The sequence below is a fragment of the Passer montanus genome, unplaced genomic scaffold (assembly GCF_014805655.1).
Source record: "Passer montanus isolate IOZ18808 unplaced genomic scaffold, ASM1480565v1 scaffold6, whole genome shotgun sequence".
Lineage (NCBI taxonomy): Eukaryota > Metazoa > Chordata > Aves > Passeriformes > Passeridae > Passer > Passer montanus.
Genome location: NW_024371037.1, coordinates 14,261,499 through 14,285,962, shown reverse-complemented (window position 1 = coordinate 14,285,962; position 24,464 = coordinate 14,261,499). Strand labels below are relative to the sequence as shown.

Here is a 24,464-nt window from a genome sequence, read left to right as displayed (position 1 = left end):
ATAAAACCAGAAGAATGTATTTCTTTGTTTATTGATATTGGATAAAGCATTTCATCCCAAGTAATACTTCTTGTGTTACAGATTCATCAGCTAGTTTGCAAATAAATACAGAGAAGCTGCTTTTGTTGTCACTTTAGCAATACTGACATGACATTCGCAGCTTGCTCTTCCTGAATTATCAAGGAGTTCATCAGAATGCATTCCGCTTGTGCATGTGATATTGTGCATGTGATATTGCGTCTACACTTACAAGGCTTATAGATTCACAGATAATTTTGTCTGAAGAGAGGAGCACAGGCTTTCTTTAATTCATATCTGTTACTTTGACCTAAATAACACTTGTTTCTCCAGCTCATCACCAATAAATACATTCCACTTCCCCGAAAGAAGTATATGCCATCCAGTGTCTTAATGCAATGTTATTAAGTAACCAATATGAAGATTAGCATCAAATCTTAACAGCAGCTCTTCTCCTTCAGCCTCTGAATGGACATGCACTATTGGTTCTCTGGGGTTTGTAGCTTTAGCCAACCACAAGTCGTGTTGTTCTGGCCAGGTGATCCCAAGTGTTTAGCGGGGTCACTTCTGTTCTGCCTGACGAGCTGGCAGCCAGGCAGCACCTTCCCCAGGGGCAAGGGAACTTCCAGATTGCAGTCCTTTCTTCTTTTCTTTTCCTTTTTCATGAGTTATCTGTGGCTTTCTGAGAGAGTAGCAGTAGATAAGACACAGACTGCAAGCCAACCTTTTCTCACTACTGTAACATAATTTTCATTGATCTTCCTCTGATCTCTCAAGCACCTCTGAGGTCCCACTGGCTCTTGGCTGCTCACAAGAAAAAGGCCAGAGTTTATACTGATTTAGAAAGAAACACACTGAGCAGTGGAACACTGTAAATGCTTGGCATTTCTCAGTCCTGCAGCACAACTACTCAGATGATTATCTTGGAATTCATAGTGGAATTGAATTATTTTTTAAAACCAGTAGAGATTTACAACTTAATTTGTGATGCACAAAGCAGCAAAATATACTGCAATTGCTGCAATATTTCAGCAGGAGTATTGGTTGTTTTCATTATCATAAAGACTGATAATGTACATCAAGGGTGCCTGTTTAGAGATACTGTTGATAGAAAATCAGATTGATGCATCATAGCAAAAATTTCTAATGAGATTTTGTCAAGGATCTGTAAAGGTTGTAACAACTGATACGCTCATGATACAGTTATACAGTTATTCCAAAGAAATTTTTAAAACAATTATTTAGCATGTAAATATAATACCCAGAATGCATCCCGCATACCCCTGTCATATATAAGAAAAACACAACTCAAAACCAAATGTGGGTGACTGTGCTATACCTTGTAGTTTATGCAGGTGTTCCCCACACACTAATATTTTTATTACCTTGCAATGTGGAACAAAGTGTTCTCAATGGATGATGAAGTCTCAGGGTTTTATAAAATTTATTTTTTAATAGGTTTCACAAAATACTTGGTAAGAGTATGTCTAGCCACACATTATTATTCTCAGAAAAGAAATTCCTGACTTTATTGTAGCTCACATTTTATTTCCTTAGCCAGTTTATACTTTCTCCTATGAAAATAGCAAATTACATAAATGGGAGGTAACAGGGACTATAGGCAGAATTTTGCTATATTTCTCATGTATCTCAGTGGTCACCTCACACCTCTCCCCCATATGTGTATCCTAGAGGATGCTAGGTCAACTGCTGATGTACTTAATTTGTTACTTCAGTTCTTAGTTTTAAAGATTCAGCCTTTAAAGAAAGGTTGAATCCTTGCTTTGGCCAGAGTGGCCAGTACACTGAGAGTTTATTCATTGTTCAAACTCATGGTGTAGGGTAATCAGAGCTTTTTGTTTCTGAAGGCAGTTTGCACATGATGTGCCTCCCTTTGTGTTGGTTCTGTAGGTACCTCTCAGTCAGTTTGATGCTCAGATAGGTATGCTACTTCTGGTATAAAACACAGTGATAAGGCAGTGATCTGATAGAGAACAACTCAGTTTTATTCCTGTTTGACTCCATACTCCTGGTATTCCCTAACTGTTAACAGCACTCGTACTCTGGGATCTAATCTTTAGTACAGCTTGCTGTGTACCTGAAGGCACTGGAAATGACACATGTCACAAAGCTCCAGAGAACTCTGGAACATCTCTGCTAAGTCCATGAGTATAGGTCTTTAGAACATGCTTTGGTGGATTTTGGATCTAGTGAGTGCATTAAAAAAAAAAAAATCCATTCTATGATAAACTGTTACTGTAAAGTTTAGTCAGTGGAAGTTGGTGGTTTAAGAGACACATTTCCCAAAGGAATTTCCAGGAGAAGGACAATGTGTTGTGTTTTGCCCGCATTATTTAAGCATTTTGTTTGGAAACCCAGTTGTTTTGTTTGATGATTAGAGAGGAGCCTGCAGTCAGTTATGTTGTGATTCAGAGGTACTGGTATAAATCAACAGGAACTCCACAGGACAGGGAAGTCCTTCTAACCTAAAAGTGGTGTCACCAAAAGCATAACCAAGGACCAGAGTAAATTTTGAATGTTTTTAAATACCCCTAGAAAAAAAAAATCTTTATTTTATCAGGTAGCCTGAACTACTCAAAGGGTTAAGGTCTTATTATATGAACTGAGACCTAATTATTTTCTTCATATTAGGGGCAGTTTAAACAGATGTCAGATTACCTGTCATGTTTTGTGACAAAATGAGTTGTTACTATGTAGGTAGTAAATTGTGATTAGCAGTACCTCTGCTGCTGTTAGGCCCAAAATCATTAGCCAAGTACTTTTATGGAAACAATTCAAAATTTCACCGCAATTAATTCTGCAAATTCAAGTGTTAGTAATGAAAATAATTCTGTGAAACCTAGAAACACCAGGGATATTGTTCTTTCCTTGAATGAATACAGCAATTTTCTCTGTGTGAATTTTCTTCTGTTTTGTTGTTCTTAATAAACAGACATTGATGAGTGCTCGGATGGCTTTGTTCAGTGCGACAGCCGTGCTAACTGCATTAACCTGCCCGGCTGGTACCACTGCGAGTGCAGAGATGGCTACCATGACAATGGAATGTTTTCACCAAGTGGAGAATCCTGTGAAGGTCAGTGTCTAAAAAAGGTGGGGTACTGTTATGCTTCACATGAAAGTGTCCAGAAAATGTCTGGTGTTTCAGATTGTACTGGTCAAGCATTGTCTTGAAAACTGCAGTGAAATTTAAACCTTGACCCAAAAGAATTACAGTCTAAATAAGCATCATCATCAAAGGCAAAATAATATAAATATGAATATTCCTATAATGTGGAGCATTAGTGGAGCATTTCTGTGTTTTACTAACATAATAAGTAAAGTCAGGCATGGTGATTGAAATGCAGTTTCTCTGGCCCTACATCTGCTTCTGTGCCTGTCCCTTGCATAAGTGATTTCCCGTGGGCTGGTAGCATGCACTGTAATCTGTCACTCCACAGTAATCTGCTTATTTGTCAGATTCTTTGTGTATAGGAAATGGGCCTCAATCCAGACCTCATTTCTTCCACTTTGTTTTCCTCATACACTGAAATAGTTCTTGATAAAAATATTTCCCATTGCAGAAAATGATTATGCATCCCTGAGACCCTTACCTGTACCTTGGATATTCTGTGGTGTTTCTCCCCTGTAATGGCTAACTGCTTCTAGAAGGCTGCAGTTTGCAGACCTACATTACAAACTAGGGAGCTCAGTGGACATAGGGCTGGTGTAAGGTGTAGTGGACAAGAAAGTGACAAGGGGAACAAGGAGATGGAAAGGTTTTCTGTGTTCATGAATGATGTTAGAGAGAACAGCAGATTAATAAGAACACAATTACTTTCAGATACAGAACTCTTAGTATGGAATGTTTTTCAGCTCATAAGGTATTTCATGCTGCTGCTCTTAAATAACAGAGCAAGCCAATCTTTTTTTTGCCATGGACTTCTCAGGGCAAAATGATCATCCTTTCTCCCTTCTTTGTCTGAGTGCTGAAATATTCAGTGCTCACAGTCTAAGCTTTCTTATTGCTGTTTAAACTCACATTGGTGGGCTGCATCGGTCCCAAAGGGAAGCAATTGAATTAATTTCTCTAAGGCAGACACACAGACAGTTCTCCAGGAGTGAGAATGACCTTTCTGGTATACCCATCATCAATACTTTATTTCAACACATTTTCATCACAGCTGAAAGCCTGTATTCCCAGGAGGAATCAGCAATTTAAGGCAACCACTGCTTTCATAAGTCAAGCTTTCTTTGTCAAGAACTAACTAAATGTCAGTGTTAGCTGGCCAGGAGTTAGGACAGGAAGGTGCAAAGAATATGTTGTGATCCCTCTGATGATAACATTGCACTTCTGTCACTCATGGTACAGGAAATAAACACTCCAGCCAGGTATTTATGGAAATATTCTCAATATCCCAAGTTTTATCTTCAGTGTCAGTATAACACTTACCTGGTGGGTTGAAGATGGTCGTTTGGCACGTGCTGTCTCAAGAGAGATACACAATACAAAGTGGCTGTGTTATGATGTGTGCAAACAAGTATCAACTAAGCAGCAAATTCTAAATAAGTGAAAAGCCAAGGGAAAAGAAATGTGGGGATTGCTACATGTGTACAGAAGCTGCAATTATTAGACTGTTTTGACCTTTTCTATGAAGAGCTAACAGCTCTTTATTAAACATACACAGAGGATAACAAGTAATTAGAATTAAATCACAGATGCCAGAAAACTATCTTCATTGCTGATAACCCTAGTGATTAACAGTGGAACACTTCCAGTTTGATTGATTGCAGCTCCAAACGTTGGGATCCTTAGCAACTTAAGATCACAGAATTATAGAATGTCTTGGATTGGAAGGTATCTTAAAGATCATGTAGTTCCAACCCTCCTGGGCAGGAACACATCTCCCTAGACCAGGTTGCTCAGGACCCCACCCAGCCTGGCCTTGATAGGGAGGAAGGTTAGATATTTGATTAGTTTTACCACATCACTTTTTATTGGATTGGTACTTGTGACATGTTGTCTCAGATAAAAATAAAACCAGAAGGGTGTGAAGAGACAACCTGAAATCCATTGCAGTGTGGAAAGCTGAACTTGCAGTAGCACAACACTGTAGTGCAGAAGCAATCGTCTTCTCTACTGTTGGAACTTTCCACTGTAAGAGATTTTCCTACTGGGTTTAGAGACAAAAGAAAATTGATTGATTTGATAGTTCTTTAGTAACCCCTGGTTAGATGTGATTAGATTGAGCTGCTGGTGGATGGTCTTTTAGACAGTCACTTTAATGGGGCAGCAGCTTCCAGGCTCTACTAATCTCAAATTTCAAATCACAGTTCTCCAGTACTCACTTTCAACTCTCCAGCATCCTCTGAAACTTTCTGTCTTGTGCAAGTGCTTCAGCTTGCAGAGCTGTAGAAGGAACAGTGCAAGCTACTTCAAAGTAGTGTTTTATATAGAGTGTGTAATAGGCTTGACTTGACTCATGTTTTGTAAGTTTTAGAGTTGCTTTGAAGGAAGTTCCTTCTTCTAGAGGAAGTAACCTTTAAAAGCCAAGGAAGATTTTCTTTCTTGATTGTTCTAAAAACTCTGGATCAGTTTGTGTCCCCTGAACATGTGCTGATAATAACTGCACAAAGCGTTTCAGTGATCAGTGTAATCAGTTCTTTGTTTCCTTCAGCAAAGACTCCAGTTTTAAAAATTCATATGGAAACACCTCTGTTAAAATCACAGATGCAGAGGAGCATTTCCTTAAACGACTTATTTTAACAGAATTCCAATGCTGCACCTATCCCTTTTAGGACATCATACCAAATATTCCTGCCTAGAGCTGGACTACTTGGTAGCACTAGACTTTGTCAGTGCTTGATTATGAAATAATAGTTACTGAATTGCCCATTTTACACATCTATTGACCTTGGCTACTGCTGCTTCTTTGGCACAACTGAGAATATTGAATGTTTTGACTAATGTACTTGAAAGCAAAAATTCGTAATCCCATTTTATTGTACCTACAGGCAAGGGAAGACCTAGAGATCCCTTTGCTAATAGTTTTGATTCACATTATACCCCTAGGTAGACCTATGGTGTCTATAAAAATTACTGAGAGAAGTTATGGGAAATGCAGCTGTAGGGCTTCAACCTCTTAGCAGCACTTGCTGTTTTTCCCTTGGAAATAAAATTATGTTATGCCTTGTTATATTTCTGGAAAAGTGAAATATCAGCTATGTAGTTCTTGAGACTGTATATGGCTTTGGGAAGTCTTAAATTTTATATATGTAAATATAGCACTGGGTATGGTATATTAACTTGTATCTTCTCGTTGCCCCCGACAGCTTTTCTTTATAGTTTCTTGAGGCAGTCTTATTGGTACTGAAGGATGCCTCCTATGTACCATTTCATAAAGAAAGCTCTAAGGGAGTAGATATTGCATCCTCAGGCTTCATTGCAGTAAAAAAAACTAGAACAACTGAGGGCAAAATCCTAAAATAAGAAAGTTCAGGCCCCATTAATGTTTGCCCTGCAGTTCTGTGTAACATCCTGATTCCTTTGAATTTGTCCTTTGCAATGTCTAAAAGCTTCCATAATCAGTTGAAGAGGGAGGCTATATTGGTTTGTACCAGAATAGTGCAGGTTGTGCCTCAGCAGTTGTTGGACGTTTGGCACACATCCACATGCAAAGAAAGCTCACCTAATTAAGGCAGCCCCTTAGGACTTACCAAGAGTATCTGTCAGGTACCAGCTGTTGTTAGTATAGACTATGAGATCAATGTACCTTCACTCTCAGCAGGTACTACATTCTTTAAATGAGACAGATGCAAATGAAAGATTCGGATAGATCAATCCAGAATGCCCAATTCATAAAATAATCTTTTTTTTTGGTTGTAAGGGTTTATCCATATGTGAACTCTCATTTGGGCTTTCTATTCTGAAGTATTTTATGGATTTTTTCTGTCATCCTGCTCCCAGAATTAGAATCACTTACTTCTCTGTGTGACAGAGCAGCAGCCTGATAGCACAGAGGCTGAGCTCAACTTGAAGTCTGTTTTCAACAATTCAGGATAATGAGGGATGGAGGCATATTACAAGCCTCAGTATGCTCCCCAGCCTAACTGACTGGGCAAAGTCCAAAATGGTCACTCCAGCATCTATGTCTCTGGATCTGGAAGGCAGAGGAATTGCTGGCTGTCAGGATGTCTCAATCTATCTCACACTGCATCCAGTATTTTAACTAACACATGAGATTTCTTGAGGTTGAAAAACCACTGTCAGTTTGGAGTCCTACACTTAGATTTATCAGAAGCTTTGTTTTTGACAGCAATTAAATGAAACAGGAAATAAAAAATCATTACTTGTCAGCAGCAAACATTATTAGCACTCACAAAGCTCCATCAAAATCCTTTTGCTTTTATTCATGATCATTAAAGGTCAGCAAATAAAGTGACTTCTTTCTTTTTTGCATTTATCCCAAATAGAGCTATAGGCATTAAGGCTTTGATATTGGATTTGTGAACCCAACTTAACCATCACCCAACAGAAGGCAGATATGGAGACACATTAGTATTTCAATATTCTGGAGTGTGGGAAGAAAACAAAATGTCCAGAGTTTCTCATCTTTTATAAAGGAAGTGATAAAATAGAAACTTGACCACTATGTTTTGTAAGACAGCAATCTGAACACATTTACTGTATAGGGAAATGACATTTCTGTCAAGCTGATGTTACCAACATCTGAAGTCTCAGCTCTTCATCTTCCACATCTGGTGTGCACTCTCACAGGTGGCTTACATGAACTCAGAAATAAATTATTCACAATTCACTCACTCTTTGAAGAATGATTACACCGGTCAATAGATCTACGGAGGACAGAAAAGAACAGAAATAGAACTTTCTGCTCAGACGAGCTTGGGTTCCCTAGCAAATGCACTCCTTCCTTTTTTGCCTTAAGCAAAAGGTTCTCAGGTGTCCTGGTACTTTCACCTTGCTGAGCTAATGCTATTCCTCAGAGCAAAGGTAACTGAGAAACTTCAGTTGCTTCAGAGCAAAGAAACTGTCCACCCTCCCGAGTCATCTCTTCCAATATTTCTCCAGGATACAAATGTTCCCTTTTTCTTTAAAAAATGAAAGTTTAACCAATATCATCATGATGAGACATTCTGAATCAGAGGTTGCTTGCTGCTCAGGGCCAAGAGAAATGGTGCTTTGTCCCTCTGCGTTTCTTTGACTACCTTTTCCAAGAAAGTCAGAGAATCTCTTAAATACAACTTGGGGTCGCAACCTGGAGCAATTGAAATTCCCATTTTTATGGAGTTTTCTATGTCTGCAGTCTCACAAATACTGCAATTGGAGTTTAGTCATTCTAAGTACTGTCACCATACTGTATGGCTTTAGTCTGGTATTTTTCCTGTGTAGGCAGTAAATTATTTGTAATAGAATTAACTCCTGGTTTTCTGTAACATATATCACTACTTCTTCTCCCATGATAATCCTTTGTTAATGCAACATTAAGTTGTAAGAGATGATGGTAAGAAAAGGAAAATCCTTAAAAATGAGACAGATGAAAGCTGCTGTAATTTTTCCTGTAGGTTAGATAAATAAGAACTGATTCTCAGTTTAGCACTAGTTAACTAGTTACATTTAATTTCTGTCGGGTTTTTTTATTGGGGCAAACCTCCAAGTCTTTTGAGACATAATGTTCTAGTGTCCTAACATTCAGGCTGCTTGGTTCTTAAGCAGTGTGTTGTAAATAGCCTGAAGTGAACTATTTGTTTTTGAGTGGTTTGTGGGGGACTCTTTGGGGTTTTATTGTGTTTTGGTTTCGTTTGGGAGGGAGCTGGGGGTTATTTGTATGTGTACTTTTTAACAGCATGGAAGCAGTCATAGAATGGCTTTGTGGCTGGATAGAGTGGAATATGCAATCTGTAGTCTTACCATTTTCCCTTTTCAAACACAAAAGATGCAGCACCCACTGTCCCTTGTCCATAGCCGGTTATGGCTGTAAGCACAATTTCAGTAACATGATTCACCATCTATTAAAAGGCTAAAGTAAAAAAAAAAACTGAAAAAACTTTTGCTTGGTATGGGTGATTTGTGTGCAAGTTTTTTGCTGATAATGCCTGAAGTTTGATGTGGATGAATAATGCAGATGAGAGTTTCATGCGTGAAAAGTTGGTGTTTCTCTTGCTGCATCATAAACACACTGCTGTTTCTGATTAGGCTAGAATCAAAATGTAAATAGCTTCTGCTGTGACTAGGGATATTTAAATTGCCCTATCCAGAACATTTATTTTCATAAATCAAACAACTGAAAAAAAAACAAGATTGGGAATTTTCAGTAGTTCTCAATGCCGGATAAGCTTGGCTCAATACCAGAGTCAATGATGAAGCCTCCATTATTTTCAGTTACTGTGACTGTGTTGAAAAATAAACCTCAGAAGCCTTTTTCTCATGGGAAAATTGTGAAATAGACTTGTATATAAGGGCCGAAAGCAGAGTCAATGTTCCTAGGATCACCATTTGTTGTTTAAAGTAAAGCTTTCTTATTTACATGACAGCTGAACTTTGTCCAGTTACCTCATTAAGTATGTCTGCCTTCTGTTAAGTAGATAGGTTGCTGAATAGTGACATTATACATTTATGACAGCTGTGTGAAAATTATGTATAAAAGAGTGTCCTAAACAAATGAATACAATTTTTGAAAAGTAATTTGTCAAAAATTACTTTGATAATAAAGATAATATTGCTGTTAATCTGAATCATTACATTTAAACTGAATTTGTGTGTGTTCTTGTTATTGCATGACTTAAGAATGGCTATACCTTAATTTTAAATTGCCACATTATATTATTTTCTGGCTGGATTTAAGAGAAAATATAGGCAGGAGAGAGCAGCTCTTCCATCCCTCTCCTCTGCCCAAACCAGCATCACTCAAACCATTCCTGTTAGCTACTTTTCTAAAAACCTTCAAGAATTTTTAGAAAACAGTCTGGACAGCCTCTGCAGGGCCACTGTTCCACTGGTTATGTATCCTGGCTGTTGGGGTGGGTTTCCTGTCTGATGTGCCAGTGATGTTTCAGACACAGTGACTTTCAGACACAGGTCCATGGTCCCAGTTATTTTCTGTCCTGTCACAACATTGACTGCCTCCAGATGCCTTGGAAGGCAGTGAGGTGGAAGATGTAGAGATCTGAGATGATTTGCCTGTTCTGGATTATCTGTTACATAAATAAGTGCACCAGGGGCCCTAATACATTAAATGTATCCAAAAATCACAATCTCTCCAAAAATCTGTTAGCACTGAAAATTGAATATCTGCCTGGCTTTATACACTTTTGGCTGTGCAATTGGTTTTTTCCTCTTAGGATTCTGTAGCAGTGAGTGTCATAGTTTGTTTACTCATTGTATGAAAAGTTATTTCCTTTTATCAGGCATAAATTTGTTGTCTTTCTGTTCCATTCGCTGTCCCTTGTCTAGTGTGTTAGCCAATATGGAGAAAAAAACCTCTCAACATGTCTTGGAGTATTCTTGGGGTTTGGGTTTTTTTGGTTATGTCCCTTCTTGCTGATGTTCTCTTAGACATGAGCAATCCATGTATTTTTATTTATTCTCAAGTTATATTTCCCTCAGTCTTCCCAGAAGCCTTAGTAATTTTGCAATTCTTTTTAAGATTATGCCACTGTTACTGCATGAAGTATTTGGAGGAAACCCGCTATGCTGCTGATTTGTACAATGGAGTGCTAATAATTTCCCTGCTGTTTTTCATCCTAATTCATATTTATGTTAACAACTTGTTAACTTTTTTGGGTTTTTTGACCATAGCCATGCTTGGAATTGAAATGGTAATTGAATTATTTTGCTTTAAACTGAATGTGATTGAGGTGGATTGGAGGTTTAATTTCTGTTTTTGAACCAAAGGCTGAGTGTTTTGTTTTTCAGGTTTTTATGCTGATGGTGAAAGATACATGTATGATCATATTGCTTAGTTTATCTCACTCCTCTGATGTACATTTATTTATAACATCACTAATTTTAATGAACTTTAATCAAGAACTTGGACCATACTGTTGAGAAATTGTATTTAGCATTGGACTCAATATTTACAATCACTGTAGCTCTAGTCTTTACTCTGTTTCCCACTTTTTATTGCATATATCCGTTTACTTAATGCCCCTTTGAAGCTTCTTTTCACGATCATTTTTCTCCATTTGAACAGCTGTAAAAGCTGAATAAAGACTATTAGAGTAGAAGGTAGTGTGTGCTGCTAGCTTGCCTTTGCAAAATAGTTGTGTGTACCTTGATGAAGTAGGCCTTTAAAGTACTTTTTAATTCTTTGAGATACATTTTTTTTTGAAGGAGTTTATTTTTATTCACTGGAGACATGATTTTTTTCTTTATTTTCTATTCTAGACGTAAGGGCTACAGCTGTCATTGCAAATTGAATATTTAAAATATTCTAGTCTTTACATTCTAATAAATGATGAAATTTAAAGCATGATGTGCTTACTTAAATGAGCTTACAGGTCAGACATCACCTTTCACTTTAAATTCTCATCAAGTGAACCAGAATGTGCTGGACAGAGCCAGCAAAAGGCTTTAAGAACACAATTCTAAAGCTGTTCTTGTTTCACATAACACGTCTCATGTATGGTTGCCACAAACTAAGGCTTTTTAGTGAGCTAAGAATTATTCTTTCTCTCATGTTTCTTATGGTTTCTTCATTCTATCTACTGTACTCAATAGTATTCACTTAGAAATATGTGTAGCAAAACTCAAAATATCAGGATAAAACATGATTGAAAAAAGCTGATATGACTTGTAAAATATTTTTTGTTAGTTTTTAAGTTCTCTCCATTCTGGTGAACTACAAATTAATTTTAAGCTGAAGACCTTAATGGCTAAGAATCATTTATATTAACTGCCACAAGAAAACTTTTCTTAATTGAATGTGGTCTCAGAGCATTCCATGGCGTGTTTTTGCAGACATTGATGAATGTGGAACTGGAAGGCATAGCTGTGCCAATGACACTGTTTGCTTTAACTTGGATGGTGGGTATGACTGTCGGTGTCCCCATGGCAAGAACTGCACAGGAGACTGTATCCACGAAGGCAAAATCAAGCACAATGGTCAGATTTGGGTGCTGGAGAATGACAGATGCTCTGTCTGCTCGTGCCAGGTCAGTACCAATGGAAGTAGCTGCTTCTGCATGGTGGTGGTGGGGATGAAAGGCAGAGGATCAGGATCCAAGTGAAATTCCTGTTTCAGATGCCTTCTCAGGTGCATGTGTGGCACTACAGAAATAAAATCATGCATTACACAGAGTTTTTGAGATAGCTTCTCTCTCCAACCTGCATGAGCAAAACATTAATTGGAAGTTTATTATGTGGTACTGGGAGAAGGACGACAGTACTGTTTTGTTAGCAGACATGCCACCTGTGTTCTCTGGGTGGGAGCAACAGCATTTTTATGCAAATAAACTGTCTAGACACCTATTGGGGCTGGAGTCTGATGCCAGTATCTCAAGCAGATGGTTATAAATAGAAGTAGGTTCTGTGTCTGCAGAATAATCCAGCTTAACTTCCTCAAATGTTTGCTGTGGGAAGTTTAGTCCCAGGCTAAATGCTCATGGACAATGAAGGGCCAAAACGCTGCTGACAGTATCCTGAGCATTTCAGCAGCTCGACTTTGGTGTACATAGTTTAGTTTCAAATCACCTATCATCTTCCTACGTGAATAATTACAGAACAGAAGGGTTGGTCTTCCTTGACACCATCCAATCTGGTATTCTGTGAAACCATGATATTCTAGGAAGTGTAAAGCAAGATTCATCAAGCATTTGTATGAGAGTTACAAACAGGGCAATCCATTAAAGTCTAACCCTTGGGAAAGACACCCTTGGGTTTCACCACCTCAGGGGAGAGCTGCCTGGAGATTGTTTGAATGAAGGATGTGTGTAAGACAACAGGGGAACTTATGGTTGTTAGTGAGTGTGTATGGTTTCTGGCTTGCTTTGAATTGTATTTTGGCAAAGATACTGTGTAGTGGAAAACTTTTGAGCTGCTAGTGGCTTAGAATCAAGGTAAAATATAAAATTTTGGCTGGAGTTTGGCTAGAGTTGTGCAAATTTCTGCCATCGTTGTGTGTCTCTCTTCTAAAAATAGAATGGATATGTGATGTGCCGACGAATGGTCTGTGACTGCCAAAATCCCACTGTTGACCTCTTCTGTTGTCCTGAGTGTGACCCAAGGCTCAGCAGTCAATGTTTACATCAGAGTGGGGAGTTTTCCTATAACAGTGGTGATTCCTGGATACAGAACTGTCAGCAGTGCCGCTGTCTGGTAAGGTCCCCGATTACAGCTGCACAGATAGGAGGGAAAACGATATGAGATATTCTGGTTTGTGAATAATTTCATTTTCATGCATTAACATCCACTTAATTTTCCCTGAAGTACATGTATAATTAAGAATCTCGTTTGCCTGGATTTTTATCAGTATTGTCCAGTTTCTGTCAAAAGCGTATTTTGACACAATAGACATAATATAAATTACTTAATCATGAAGGTGGTTTCAGCAGAGTGGAGGTCATTTGGATATGGCACCTACAGAGCAACACTCCCATTCACTTATTCAGAGACTGATGAAGCTCTGTAAAACATTCTAAATATGTATTTATTATCACAGCTGATATTTTCAAGCATGCTGGTAAACTTAAACTTATTTAAGTCTGAATGAATAAATAAGTAAACTTATTTATTCATTCATACATTTCAAGTAACAGAAAAATAATAAGACTTCTTGCATTTTTCAAAACAGTGAAATGAAGTTTCAAAAAAAAAAATCTGTTAAACTTGTCACCTTTTTCCTAGGCATGTATTTTGGAGTTTAAGCAAAAATATTCTGCATAATGCTGCTCATGAAGTTTCTGTGACAGAGAAAATCCCAAGATAAAACAACTAGCTTTTATCACAAGTTGTCTCCAAATATAAAGGCTGGTCCACGTAGCAGCTTTGGCTTGTCAGGGTATCATGACTAACAGCCAGAAGCCCATTTCTGTACTCTGTGCTTATAATGCTACTGTTGCCAAAATTCAATTAAATAGATAACCATGTGCTTCATTAAATGTCTTAAAAATGAAAAAATAACAAACCTACAATTTAGTATCTCAATAGATGTTTCTTTTTTTTTTCAAGATACTACTTCTGTAGCAAAAGTCTGCCTTCTTTCAGTGACCATGGGTTTTTTGGGGTGACAAAGTATTGTCTACTCCCTATAGTGTCCATCACTGCAAAAAATAGATTGAAGTGTCAAGATCAGTGGCTGGATTAAAAGGCTGCTTTCAGTCTTACCATCACACAATTCAAAAAGAAGAAAATTGACCAAGATGATAATTTTTTAAAAGACTAACTTCACAATACTTACTGCAACAAGTGGAGGAAATCTGGGGCTATTACAAGTGCCTGGGATATTTTTCAGTTTCTGCTTTGGAGATAGCAAGCTCCACATTCTCAAAGACCTAGTTACATTTTTGTGAATAAACTGATTTCCTAGTGCTAAATGCTGTTCTTTTTGCCCTCCTTAAGTCCAGACTATTAAATCTGTGTTCAAATGAGCTGAATAAATTGGAAGTCAAAGATCTTCTAAAAAAAACCCAAAAATACCCGAAAAAAAAAAAACAAAAAAAAAAAAAAAAAAACCAACAAAACAAACAAACAAACAAAACCAACAAAACAAAAACAAACAAAAAAAACAACCAAAACCCAAACATTATTGACTTCTGTGAAGTCTTTTCTTTGACCAATAGATCTGAAACTTTGGCCTTTGTCCAGAGTGAAGGGAAGCTGATTCCAGCTTCTAGTAACTGATATGATTTATTAAACATCTTTAGATTTGTGTTCAGGCATAAAGTAAGCTCCCATAAGGATATGCTGGCCCAACACAAGTCTCTGCTCAGACCTTTTCTTACCTTGACTGCACTGAATCCACCATGCAGAAGGTGTGTTAAAGTTTGGAACTCGAGGTATTCTGCTCGTAGTATCCTAAGTGGATGGAGAGTGGAGTGGGTGGAGGTCCTCTCATTGAAAATGAAGTGGTATTCCCCGTTACATTGGAGGGGGAACCAAACAGCTGAAAATTTGAAAAAAAAACCTGACAATTTTGGCACGCTTCTGCAGTGCAGTAAGGTTACAATTTCTGTCCCTTGTAGAAATAGGACTTAACAAGGACAGAAGGACAGGCCACAATTCTGTATTGCATAATTTTGTGAAGAATTTTCACCTGCAGCTTGATGGAGAATGTACTGAACTAAGTTAAATCTAATCTACTTTCTGAATGGTATGCAGAAAAAGCAACCTGATCTGCTGTGTGTCCCACAGTCAGTGAATATCAGTATTTTCTGTGCTGAACTCTGAACAGCACCAGATGGGAAAGAATAGCCAGCCAGGAAACATAATGCTGATTCAGAGGAATGGATGAAGAACAAAATAAGAGCTAATAATAATATCTTGTTCTTTCTGAAAACAGCAAGGAGAAGTTGACTGCTGGCCCTTGCCATGCCCAGAGGTGGACTGTGAATTCAGTGTCCTGCCTGAGAACGAGTGCTGCCCACGCTGTGTCACCGACCCCTGCCAAGCCGACACCGTTCGCAACGACATCACTAAAACTTGTCTGGATGAAACCAATGTCATTCGCTTCACTGGATCTTCTTGGATTAAGCATGGCACAGAGTGCACCCTCTGCCAGTGCAAGGTAATAAAGGTTATAAAGAGGAGGCTGAGATGCTTCTTCCCAGCTTGTTCTGTGGCACATAAATATTAATGTGGCACTGAGTCTGGTCAGGGAATGGTTGTTGTCTACACTTGTTTTAAAGCAGCAGAGATGACAGTAAAAGTGTTCAGCTCAGTTAACTGTACTCTTGCAACTGCTAGAAGCACAGTTTGATGTGCTAGCAGATCAGAAGCAGGACAACAGCCCATGCTGCAGAGTGCTGTGGACAAGGTACTGGGTTTCACTTTTCCACCAGGATAGTTAAATCGAATTTCAACATGGAGCTCCAAGCTCCGTGCTGTCTTGGAAGCATGCAGGTATGGCTCTGTAAGCCCAGACTTTGCACAAGGAATTTGTTCAGTGTGATACTATAGTGTTACTGGATCTCATTGAATTGCTTTTTTGAGAATAGTAATTGTTTTCTGAATAAAAGGACTAGTTATATGGTTGCATAGCTTTTGTACTTTAAAATTAATCAATGTGTTTAGAACATTTACTGGCTTTGTACTCAAAGAAATTGATTGTCTGAGGAGAAAAAATAATGGCTATGGGCATATGTGAATTCTGGCATCTCTTTTTGAGGATGAAAAAGAAAAAGGGCTTAACTAAGTGTTTGTATTCAAAATAAGATCATAAAGTGGATTGTGTTTTTTGCCATTCAATACTGAGTAGTGACAATATGTGTTTCCACAGCAGCCAAGGAGAAAGGGCAGGATTCATGCACAGTTCTTTAATTATTACTGAAATTCACAGTTGATTTTGTGCTTTATTCTATGTTCTTCCCAAGTAAGATGCTTCCCGAACTCCAATACATAATGCAATTAACTATTTGAAAAGGTGCTTATAAAAAAAAAAAAATCTATTTTCAACACCTCCTTCTGTGAGACTTCTGTGTCATCAGGCAGCAGAAGCTGTCAAGCATCACTTCCTTCCTCTGCTTTGTCTGATGCAATACTGTGTGCAATAGGTGCTGCTGTCAAGGCATAGTCCTTTTCCAAGGGCAGTGCCGGTGTTTGTCCTGATGTCAGAATGGGTCAGTGCTTAGAAGAAAATGCTGTGATCTGACAGAATGGCTAATGATTAGAAAGCCAGAGCTGCTGCCCAGAGGATGTTAAAACAGGCTTACAGGCAGAAACCTGTATTTTTGGGGTCCATAGCTGGTGCTATACACCAGCTTCAATGCTAGAGGTTACTTTTTGGTCAGGCAAGTTGGTAAGGTTCTTATGCATCTGGTTCCCCATCTGTAAAAGAAATTACTGTGAATGGCTCCTCCCTAAAGCACTTTGAGACTCAGTGCTGGGAGATGTGCTCTTGTACTGCTAATCAGTGGCAATGCAGCAGGCATGTGTCAGTTCTGACATGGCCACCTAAGAGCAGCTCCCATCTGGCCTTTTGTGTTAAGCAAAGACTGAACCTTAAGCATTGACTAATTGGTATTCAGTATAAACACATACACAGACTTATCAAATCCATTGCTGCCGTATGGACATAGTGAGTATTAGAACAGATACTCTGCCAAACTCCATCGTTTTAATGATTCAGGTGTGACTGCCTAACAAAGAAGAGGTACCACTTTGTCCCTAAACAAACCCAAATATTATTCAATTCTCTTTACAGACCAGTGTTGATTTTGAAATACACTATCTGCTCATATTTCCAGCATTTTAATATAGCAGTTCTGCGGGCAAGCAGCCCACTCCCTGCAGATCAGGGCAGTGGCGTGCCCAGTTCGTGTAGTGTTCCTTCTCATTCATCCTGTGTCACCCCACTCTTCTCTTGTAAGTGTCTCATGGAAGGTCAAAGCTCCAGTCTAAGCCTCTCTAAACAAGCAAAATAGGTTTACACAAATCCTTTAAGAATTTAGAAACCTGGGCATCAGCTAAAGCAGACTTAGCCACAAAAACAATTCTAATCACAAGTAAAGAATTGGGAGAGTAGGATTATAACCTCCTGTTACAGGAGTGAAAGAAAATGCTTGAATTATTCAGACCTTGGTTTTAATAAGTCCTGTTGGTTTAGTCAATTGAATGTATTTGGACTAATTTATAAATAATACTCATTTTTTAATTTGCATTTTAAGATTCAGACTTAAGAAGTAGTAGAGATGCAGAAATTATTTCTGTAGCATTTAATGATGTCCATAGGCAATCTGTTCCCTTAAGTGCCCTTAGTAGTCTCATATGAATTTCTGGACTATTTGGAAAAGGTTTGTGGATTAATGTTTCCTGGTGTTACAGCCAGGATGCATGAAGTTGAAGCATTCAGGGCTAAATAAAACCCAGAATCCTTTCTGCCTGATCTGAATAAAACTCCCAAGTGCCTTGTCTTGTTCAACAGCTTTATGTATTTGAGCAGATGCCTGATACCTTTATGTTGGGAGCATTCCTTCCACTGATCCCAGCTTCTTTCAGTTTGAGCATTGCAGCTCTGGGACACAGACCACAACAAGCCAAGCAATTAGAGGAATCATAATAGCCTGTTCCCTCGGGCAACATAAGGACATGAGGACAATGTCATGAATCTGATCCAAGACTGTACATGTTTTGTATTGTACAAGTCTGTATGTTCAAATCTGATGGGTATTTGCAAACAGCTGAGCTTGTTAAATTTACTTGTTTTGTACAAAATGTAAATTGTTTCAATTCTTCTTTCTGTTTTTCCATCCTTTAGAATGGCCATGTCTGTTGCTCAGTGGATCCACAGTGCCTTCAGGAACTGTGACATCAACAACTCTCTCTCACAAGCAGTTTCTGGATAAAGAATTTTCCTTCACAGAAATAGACCTTCAGACCAAAAATTGTTCAAAATTAAAACTAAAATTAGGTTGGTTTTGTCTATCTGAAGTGCAGATATGTGATGAACTCAATTACCTGAATCAGAGTGAAATTTATGGGACTCAAGACAAGCTCAGATGTGTAAACCTTTGTATGAGGTTAGGCCCAAATCTTCTGGCTATTTGTCTGTCTGACATCCTTGTGCAGAATGTTTAGGTTAGTGTAAAGTGACACATTGTAATGCTGTACATAATGATGTCAAGATCTAAAATCAACTAGGAGCTCTTACAGGGTCTTCTGAAGCTTTGAGAGTCCAATGCTTGACCAGATGCAGCAGATTTACCTAATCATATTTGGAACTGCACAAATGTATTTGATTGCTTACTGCAGAACTTAGCAGATGTTTGAGTAAAAGGATGAAGCCTTCAGGAATAATGAACCTAGCAGCTAAGATGTGATATTAACAGTATGTGCGCTGAAAAAAAAAAGATAGAAGTTATTGTAAAAAACAAAACGAGAAAAAAACCAAAAAAAAAAAGAAAACCCGTGATGCACAGGCATGGCTTCTTAATGTTTTCTGATGGGAAAAGTCATCAATATTTCCTTGTTTTACTGCACTTACTATTATTTCTTGATTGACTTTGTTCAGTATAAGCTCGTTATTGTGCAAATTTAAATAAATATTTCTCTTACCTTAAATTTCTGTTTGTGCCATCTTTCCTTTTCAAGGACTTAATTTTCATGTATGCTGTTACTTCTTTGCCAGTATTCCTGGGAATCTGGACAATACAGGTGAACTATTGTCTGAGTAGCTCCTCTAAGTGTGGGAGCTTATGCCCAGAACAGCCTTATGCCTATCGTATCTTATCTTTGTTAAGATATACATAAGTAATTTGTCATTACAGTGGATTAAACAGCAAATTCACATTCCTAAAGATCCCCTATGTGCCAGTGGGCTGTTGGCACACAGTGTCAGTAGAGACCATTTGTGTGTGACTTGGATCTGTTCAGATTTGCAGGGGATTTTCTCCAAATTCCTCCTCTCTCCAGCTGCCAAGGGTTGGTTTGTCTTCCGTAAGCTCTGCAGCTGTTTTCACTGTTTGTGTGAAGGATCTTAATGCGTGGGGATTACTTCAAAATGCAAACCCTTTTGTCACTGCTGTTCTGTTGGGACAGTAAATAAAGGAGGCTACGTGACCAAACCTGTGTTATTCTCAAAGAGAAATAAAGAATAAAGCAATGTTTACAAATTGCAGGCTGAAAAGGCTGAATTTGTAAAGAATGCATTACAAACAGTGGAGACAGGAAAGGAGGAAGATGCCCAAGATGACAGCATTCTTTAGATGCTGCTTTAGTACTCTTTTCAAAGTGCCTTGCTGCTCTTCACCATCTGTCTTACAAGTTCAGTAGATTGTCGTGAAACCTGGACAGGCAAAACTTCCGATAATATTGCTCCTGTGTGATATCAAGTTTCAAGGGAGATCCATGTATGTGGTTTTACAAAACAGAATTATTTCCTGAAAACAGATGCTACGTCCGTTTCATGTACTGCAGGAGATCAAAGGAAACTCATGCAACCACATGTATCCAGTAGGTATTCCCCTGAACCCTCAGTGTCTGCTGAGGACTGGATGTTTTTGGATTAGGGGATACAAGAGACGCTAGGTCACCAAATGCTAGTAGTCTAAAAAAAGTCCAAGAAACTAAAAATCAGGGGGGAAAAAAGACGCAAATGGGTATTTTACTTTGAACCAATAAACATATGAAGATTTCCAGACCAAATAAAACCTTTTCCTCATCTCGTCCATAAATAACAGGTATTCAAAGGTGTTTTTTCTGATTTGTCCTATTCCTGGCAAGCTGCAATCACTATTTTTAAAGAAGAGAGTTAGCTCCCCCCAAAACCTGTGCTTTCTCTGTAATGTTTTCTTGCCTGCTAGTAATTGTCAGGAGGTCATGTTTTCGCCTCAGACTCTGAGGCACATCTCCAGTGGATTTCATGAGCTGCTGCATGCCTGTTTCTGAGAGAAACAGAAGGTTTCCAAGAGAAGGTTGAGCAGAAGTTGCATATCCTCCGAGTACTGCACTTCAATTTAATTCAAGAATAAGTACAAGATAGACATAGAAAATGCATGAAGACCAAAGTTCTTTTTTTGAAAAGAATGAACATTTTTCAAGGGCAGAATCCTTGAGCTCTGGCAGTGGCTGTACAAAGCTCTGACAAGAACCACTGGAGCTGTTAGAGTAGATATCCACAGAGCTTTGTAAGTAATGTTGTAAGCATCCCCATTTTGGCAGTGAATAGAAAAGTTGCAGGTGAGGCAAGTGTCTCTGTCCTTAATCTGGTTCTATGCATCCTCTGACTTTGGTTTCAGAGCTATGACAAATATGAGAGCTCTAAGGAAAATCATCTCCAAAATATTTTCTCAATCCTTTTTTCTAATAGGGTAATACTGGTGTTTAATAGCAGCTTTTAATCAAAACAGAAATGGTGTATAGATGACAAAAAACATCCATTTTCTTTGTTGCTTACCGTGACCTCAGTGTTGGATCGTCTTTCTACTATTGTGGGTTTGTGAAGCACAGGGCAGTACACTAATAGGCCAAAAAAGCCAAAAATTGAGACATAAGGTAATAGCTAAAACTTGAATGTGATCCTTGGAGCGACACTCAGTGTTGCATGTATGTAAAGAGCAGAAGTCATACTACGAACAATGCTGGAAGTCTCTACTAAATAAAAAATGAGAAAGGGTTCTGTGAATATTGTCTAATTTATCAATGCTTAAGGTTACTAATCAGTTGGGAGTTCTTCTAAAGGTCAGCAAACTCCAAGAAGACATATCGGTGACCCTCATTTTCATTCCTTTTCACCCCCTCCTCCCCATCTCCCTCCTGTTCAGCCCAGCCAATAATTAGTAATTTTAATTTTCCTTGAAAAGTAAATTTAAATATGATTAAAAATTGATGTCTAATTTCTAAGCCTAAATTATCTGTTAGACAATACAGTCCATAAAAAAACCCCAAAACAATTGTGAATGATGCAGGTACATTGTGCTCTCTTACTGGCCTTTCGTTATTGATGCACTGTTTGCAGTACCAAAACTCAATAACTTTCATAAAGGAATTGTCACCTCTCTGCAGAGTAATTGCCCTAAGTTAATAGACCTACAGATATAATGGCAGAGATGTCTTCAGTTACAATGCTGAATTCACTACTGTGGTGAAACAGGTTGACAAAATGCAGCAGCATTATAAAACTGTTGAAAAGGGGCCTAACTGTGCACCTGGGAATTTCTGGTACCCACAAATATACTAGGGTCAATATTGGCCATTAAATTTTTATAGGATGCCTAAAAGTGTGTGTTTATGCAGGGAGGGCTGTAAAAGTGCCCTCTTTCATTTCCAGCATAGGATCTCACCATTAGCTCCACTGGCCTACAGCAGGTTCATCCTGGGTACCTCAGAGAGGCACAATCTCATGAGCCACATTTGAGCTGACTTCAAATGCAGGATGTGTATGCAGCAGGATCTCCCCCTCCCCAGATTCTCCAAAGGGAAGAAGGCTCCCAGTGCAGAAAACAGCAGTGCTGAGCTCACATGCCCTCTCAACAGGAGGGAACTCCCTTGGTTTCACAGATAAAAATAGCAGCAGCTTTAAAGTAGGGCTCTGCTAGTTATTTTTTAATAGTGTAACTTACTCACAGGCAAATGCAGTTTAACTTGTCCCCAAAGCAGTTAATTATTTAAGCTAAAAATCACTAGCTAGCTTTTGCCAACTCTAAAAAGAAAATGTTTCAGAGTAGTACAAGTAAGAAGGCTAGAGCAGCTCTAGCATCTCCAGAGTGGGTGGCCTGTGTCTCTTCTTCAGTGCACCAGTAAAAAGCCCACTGCAGTTGTGTCCTCTACACAAGTCACAGACATAGTCACTAAGCCACAATCCTGGCTATATCTCCTGTTGCTATTTTAATTTCCAATTAAAAATTAAAAGCTTCTTGTTGATTTAGCATAGTGGCCAAACCTCTGTCCTGGAAGGAAAGACAAAGTGTACCACTGGATTTTTGAGTAAGGAGAAGAATTTTAGAGGGGGCTTGAAAAGCAAAACAAGGTGTTGAAAACTGTTTTTCATCTCTGTGTGGCTGTTTATCAGCCTTGTGAGTGGCCACTAGGATATCAGTGTATTTAACTTTTTTTTTTTCTTTTTGATAGTAAGGTGCTAATGCAGAATGATAAAAAAATCAACTGTTGAAATCAATTACTCATCTAGGTCTGCACTAATCAGCATTTGCTTATTGTCAGAATTTATATAGTGTGTAAAATACCAAACAGGCATTGTTTACTATAGCAGGAGATGTACCACCCTATATCCTACTAATCTCTTAATAGATTATTTCTATAACTTCCAACTTTAACTACTACAAACCATAAAAATCTATTGATTGCATAATTTTTGTCCATAAGATAGCCAAAGTCAAATTTTGAAGCATAGTTACTGTCTTTTGAGTCATTTCATGTTCCCATTCAAATATAACTCTCAGTATGTCATTTGTGTTTCAGCAGTATTGCTTGGAATTATAAAATAAAATTGTTTAAGGGCTTATTTTAGGACTGAATCATATATGAAAACCAGAATAACTAGAATCACATCACTAAAGGTAGAGAGCTTTCATCTAAATAGAAGAACAGAAACAAAGTAGACTCCAGTGCAATTTCATGGTGGGGAAAGAAATGTCATGGAGAGGAGAAGGGAAGAAAACAAAAAAACCCCAATCCCACTGATGTTAACTTGGTCCTGTCCTCTTTTAATGACTGCTGCTCTGAACAAGAATAAGGATGCAGCCTTGTGCATGGTTACCTTAGGTTTTACAAGAAGCTCCTTAGCTGATGCTGCTTTTGAATATTTCATCTGACTAACTGAACCATAGCATTTTCCTACTTATTTTCTTAGTGCCTTTGGTAAAAATGTAAAAAATGTCTGAAAAGGCCAACGCAGGATGGGTGTGGCCCCCTTTGAAGCAGGCACTGTATCACAGCTTGAGCAACTTGGCCGAGACAGTTGCAGGCACCAGCCAGCCAGGGAGCACCACCCTACCTAAAGGTGTAATCCTGCTGGTTCTATCAGTTGAATGTAGTTGGGTGCTCCATAGGCTGTGACCAGAATGACCCAGGTCAGACTGATTCCTCTTGCAACCTTGCAAGCAAGGCAAAGCCTCCCCTTTTGGCTGTTGTATGTGGATTTTGCAAGTCACATGGTTTGTCAGTGCAAAGAAACGCAGGGGTGAGATTGGTGCTGTCCCAAGGGCTCCCATATCACCCCAGCATGTGCAACCCACAGCCCAGACAGATCAGCCTGGTGACAAATGGATGTCAAAGTCAATTAATGAAGAAGGTGTTAAAATTTTGCCTTGTAGACAGTGTTGGTAACAAGCTAAAGGGATAATACTGATATTAATTAAATGATCTTTTTAATAATTTTCAATTTCTATTGGCTAATTATTACATTTGATAGGCCCTGATGCTCCATTGAACAACACAGCAGGAGGAAGAAATTATTCTTTCCTCTCTTGGTAAGCTTGAGAGGCTGCTGTTTTGTTCAAAGGGAAGAGAAATGCAGCCCACGGAGCCCGTGACCCCCACAACTCAGCAGAAGCACACACTGCACACTGACCAGTGTGAGTGACACTGCTGCCTGCTCTGGGCAGCCGCTAGCCTCAGCAGCAAGAGCACTTTCTTTCAACATCCCTGTCACAATAATGGGAATTAGGTGGTGCTGTTCCCACCCTCATCTCCTCTGTGGCCTCCAGTATCAGTATCTGGCAGATCATTTTCACTGTTGGCCTGTCTCTGCATGGCTTCCATAGTAGGTTGTTTTATTCTCCCACCTTTTCAAACTTTCTGACATGGAATTTATCACTCCTTG

General features: G+C 38.7%; 1 protein-coding gene across 1 annotated transcript in view; it reads left to right on the top strand.

Annotated features, from left to right (window-relative positions):
- Positions 1-19,246, top strand: part of NELL2 (neural EGFL like 2) — a 134,261-nt gene extending 115,015 nt beyond the window's left edge. Inside the window, exons 16-20 of the mRNA XM_039726942.1 lie at positions 2,972-3,112; positions 11,993-12,186; positions 13,172-13,348; positions 15,531-15,755; positions 18,444-19,246. Of these exons, the coding sequence (XP_039582876.1) occupies positions 2,972-3,112; positions 11,993-12,186; positions 13,172-13,348; positions 15,531-15,755; positions 18,444-18,494 (788 nt within the window). The 3' untranslated portion in view covers positions 18,495-19,246. The remainder of the gene's footprint in view (positions 1-2,971; positions 3,113-11,992; positions 12,187-13,171; positions 13,349-15,530; positions 15,756-18,443) is intronic.
- Positions 19,247-24,464: the final 5,218 nt, after the last annotated feature.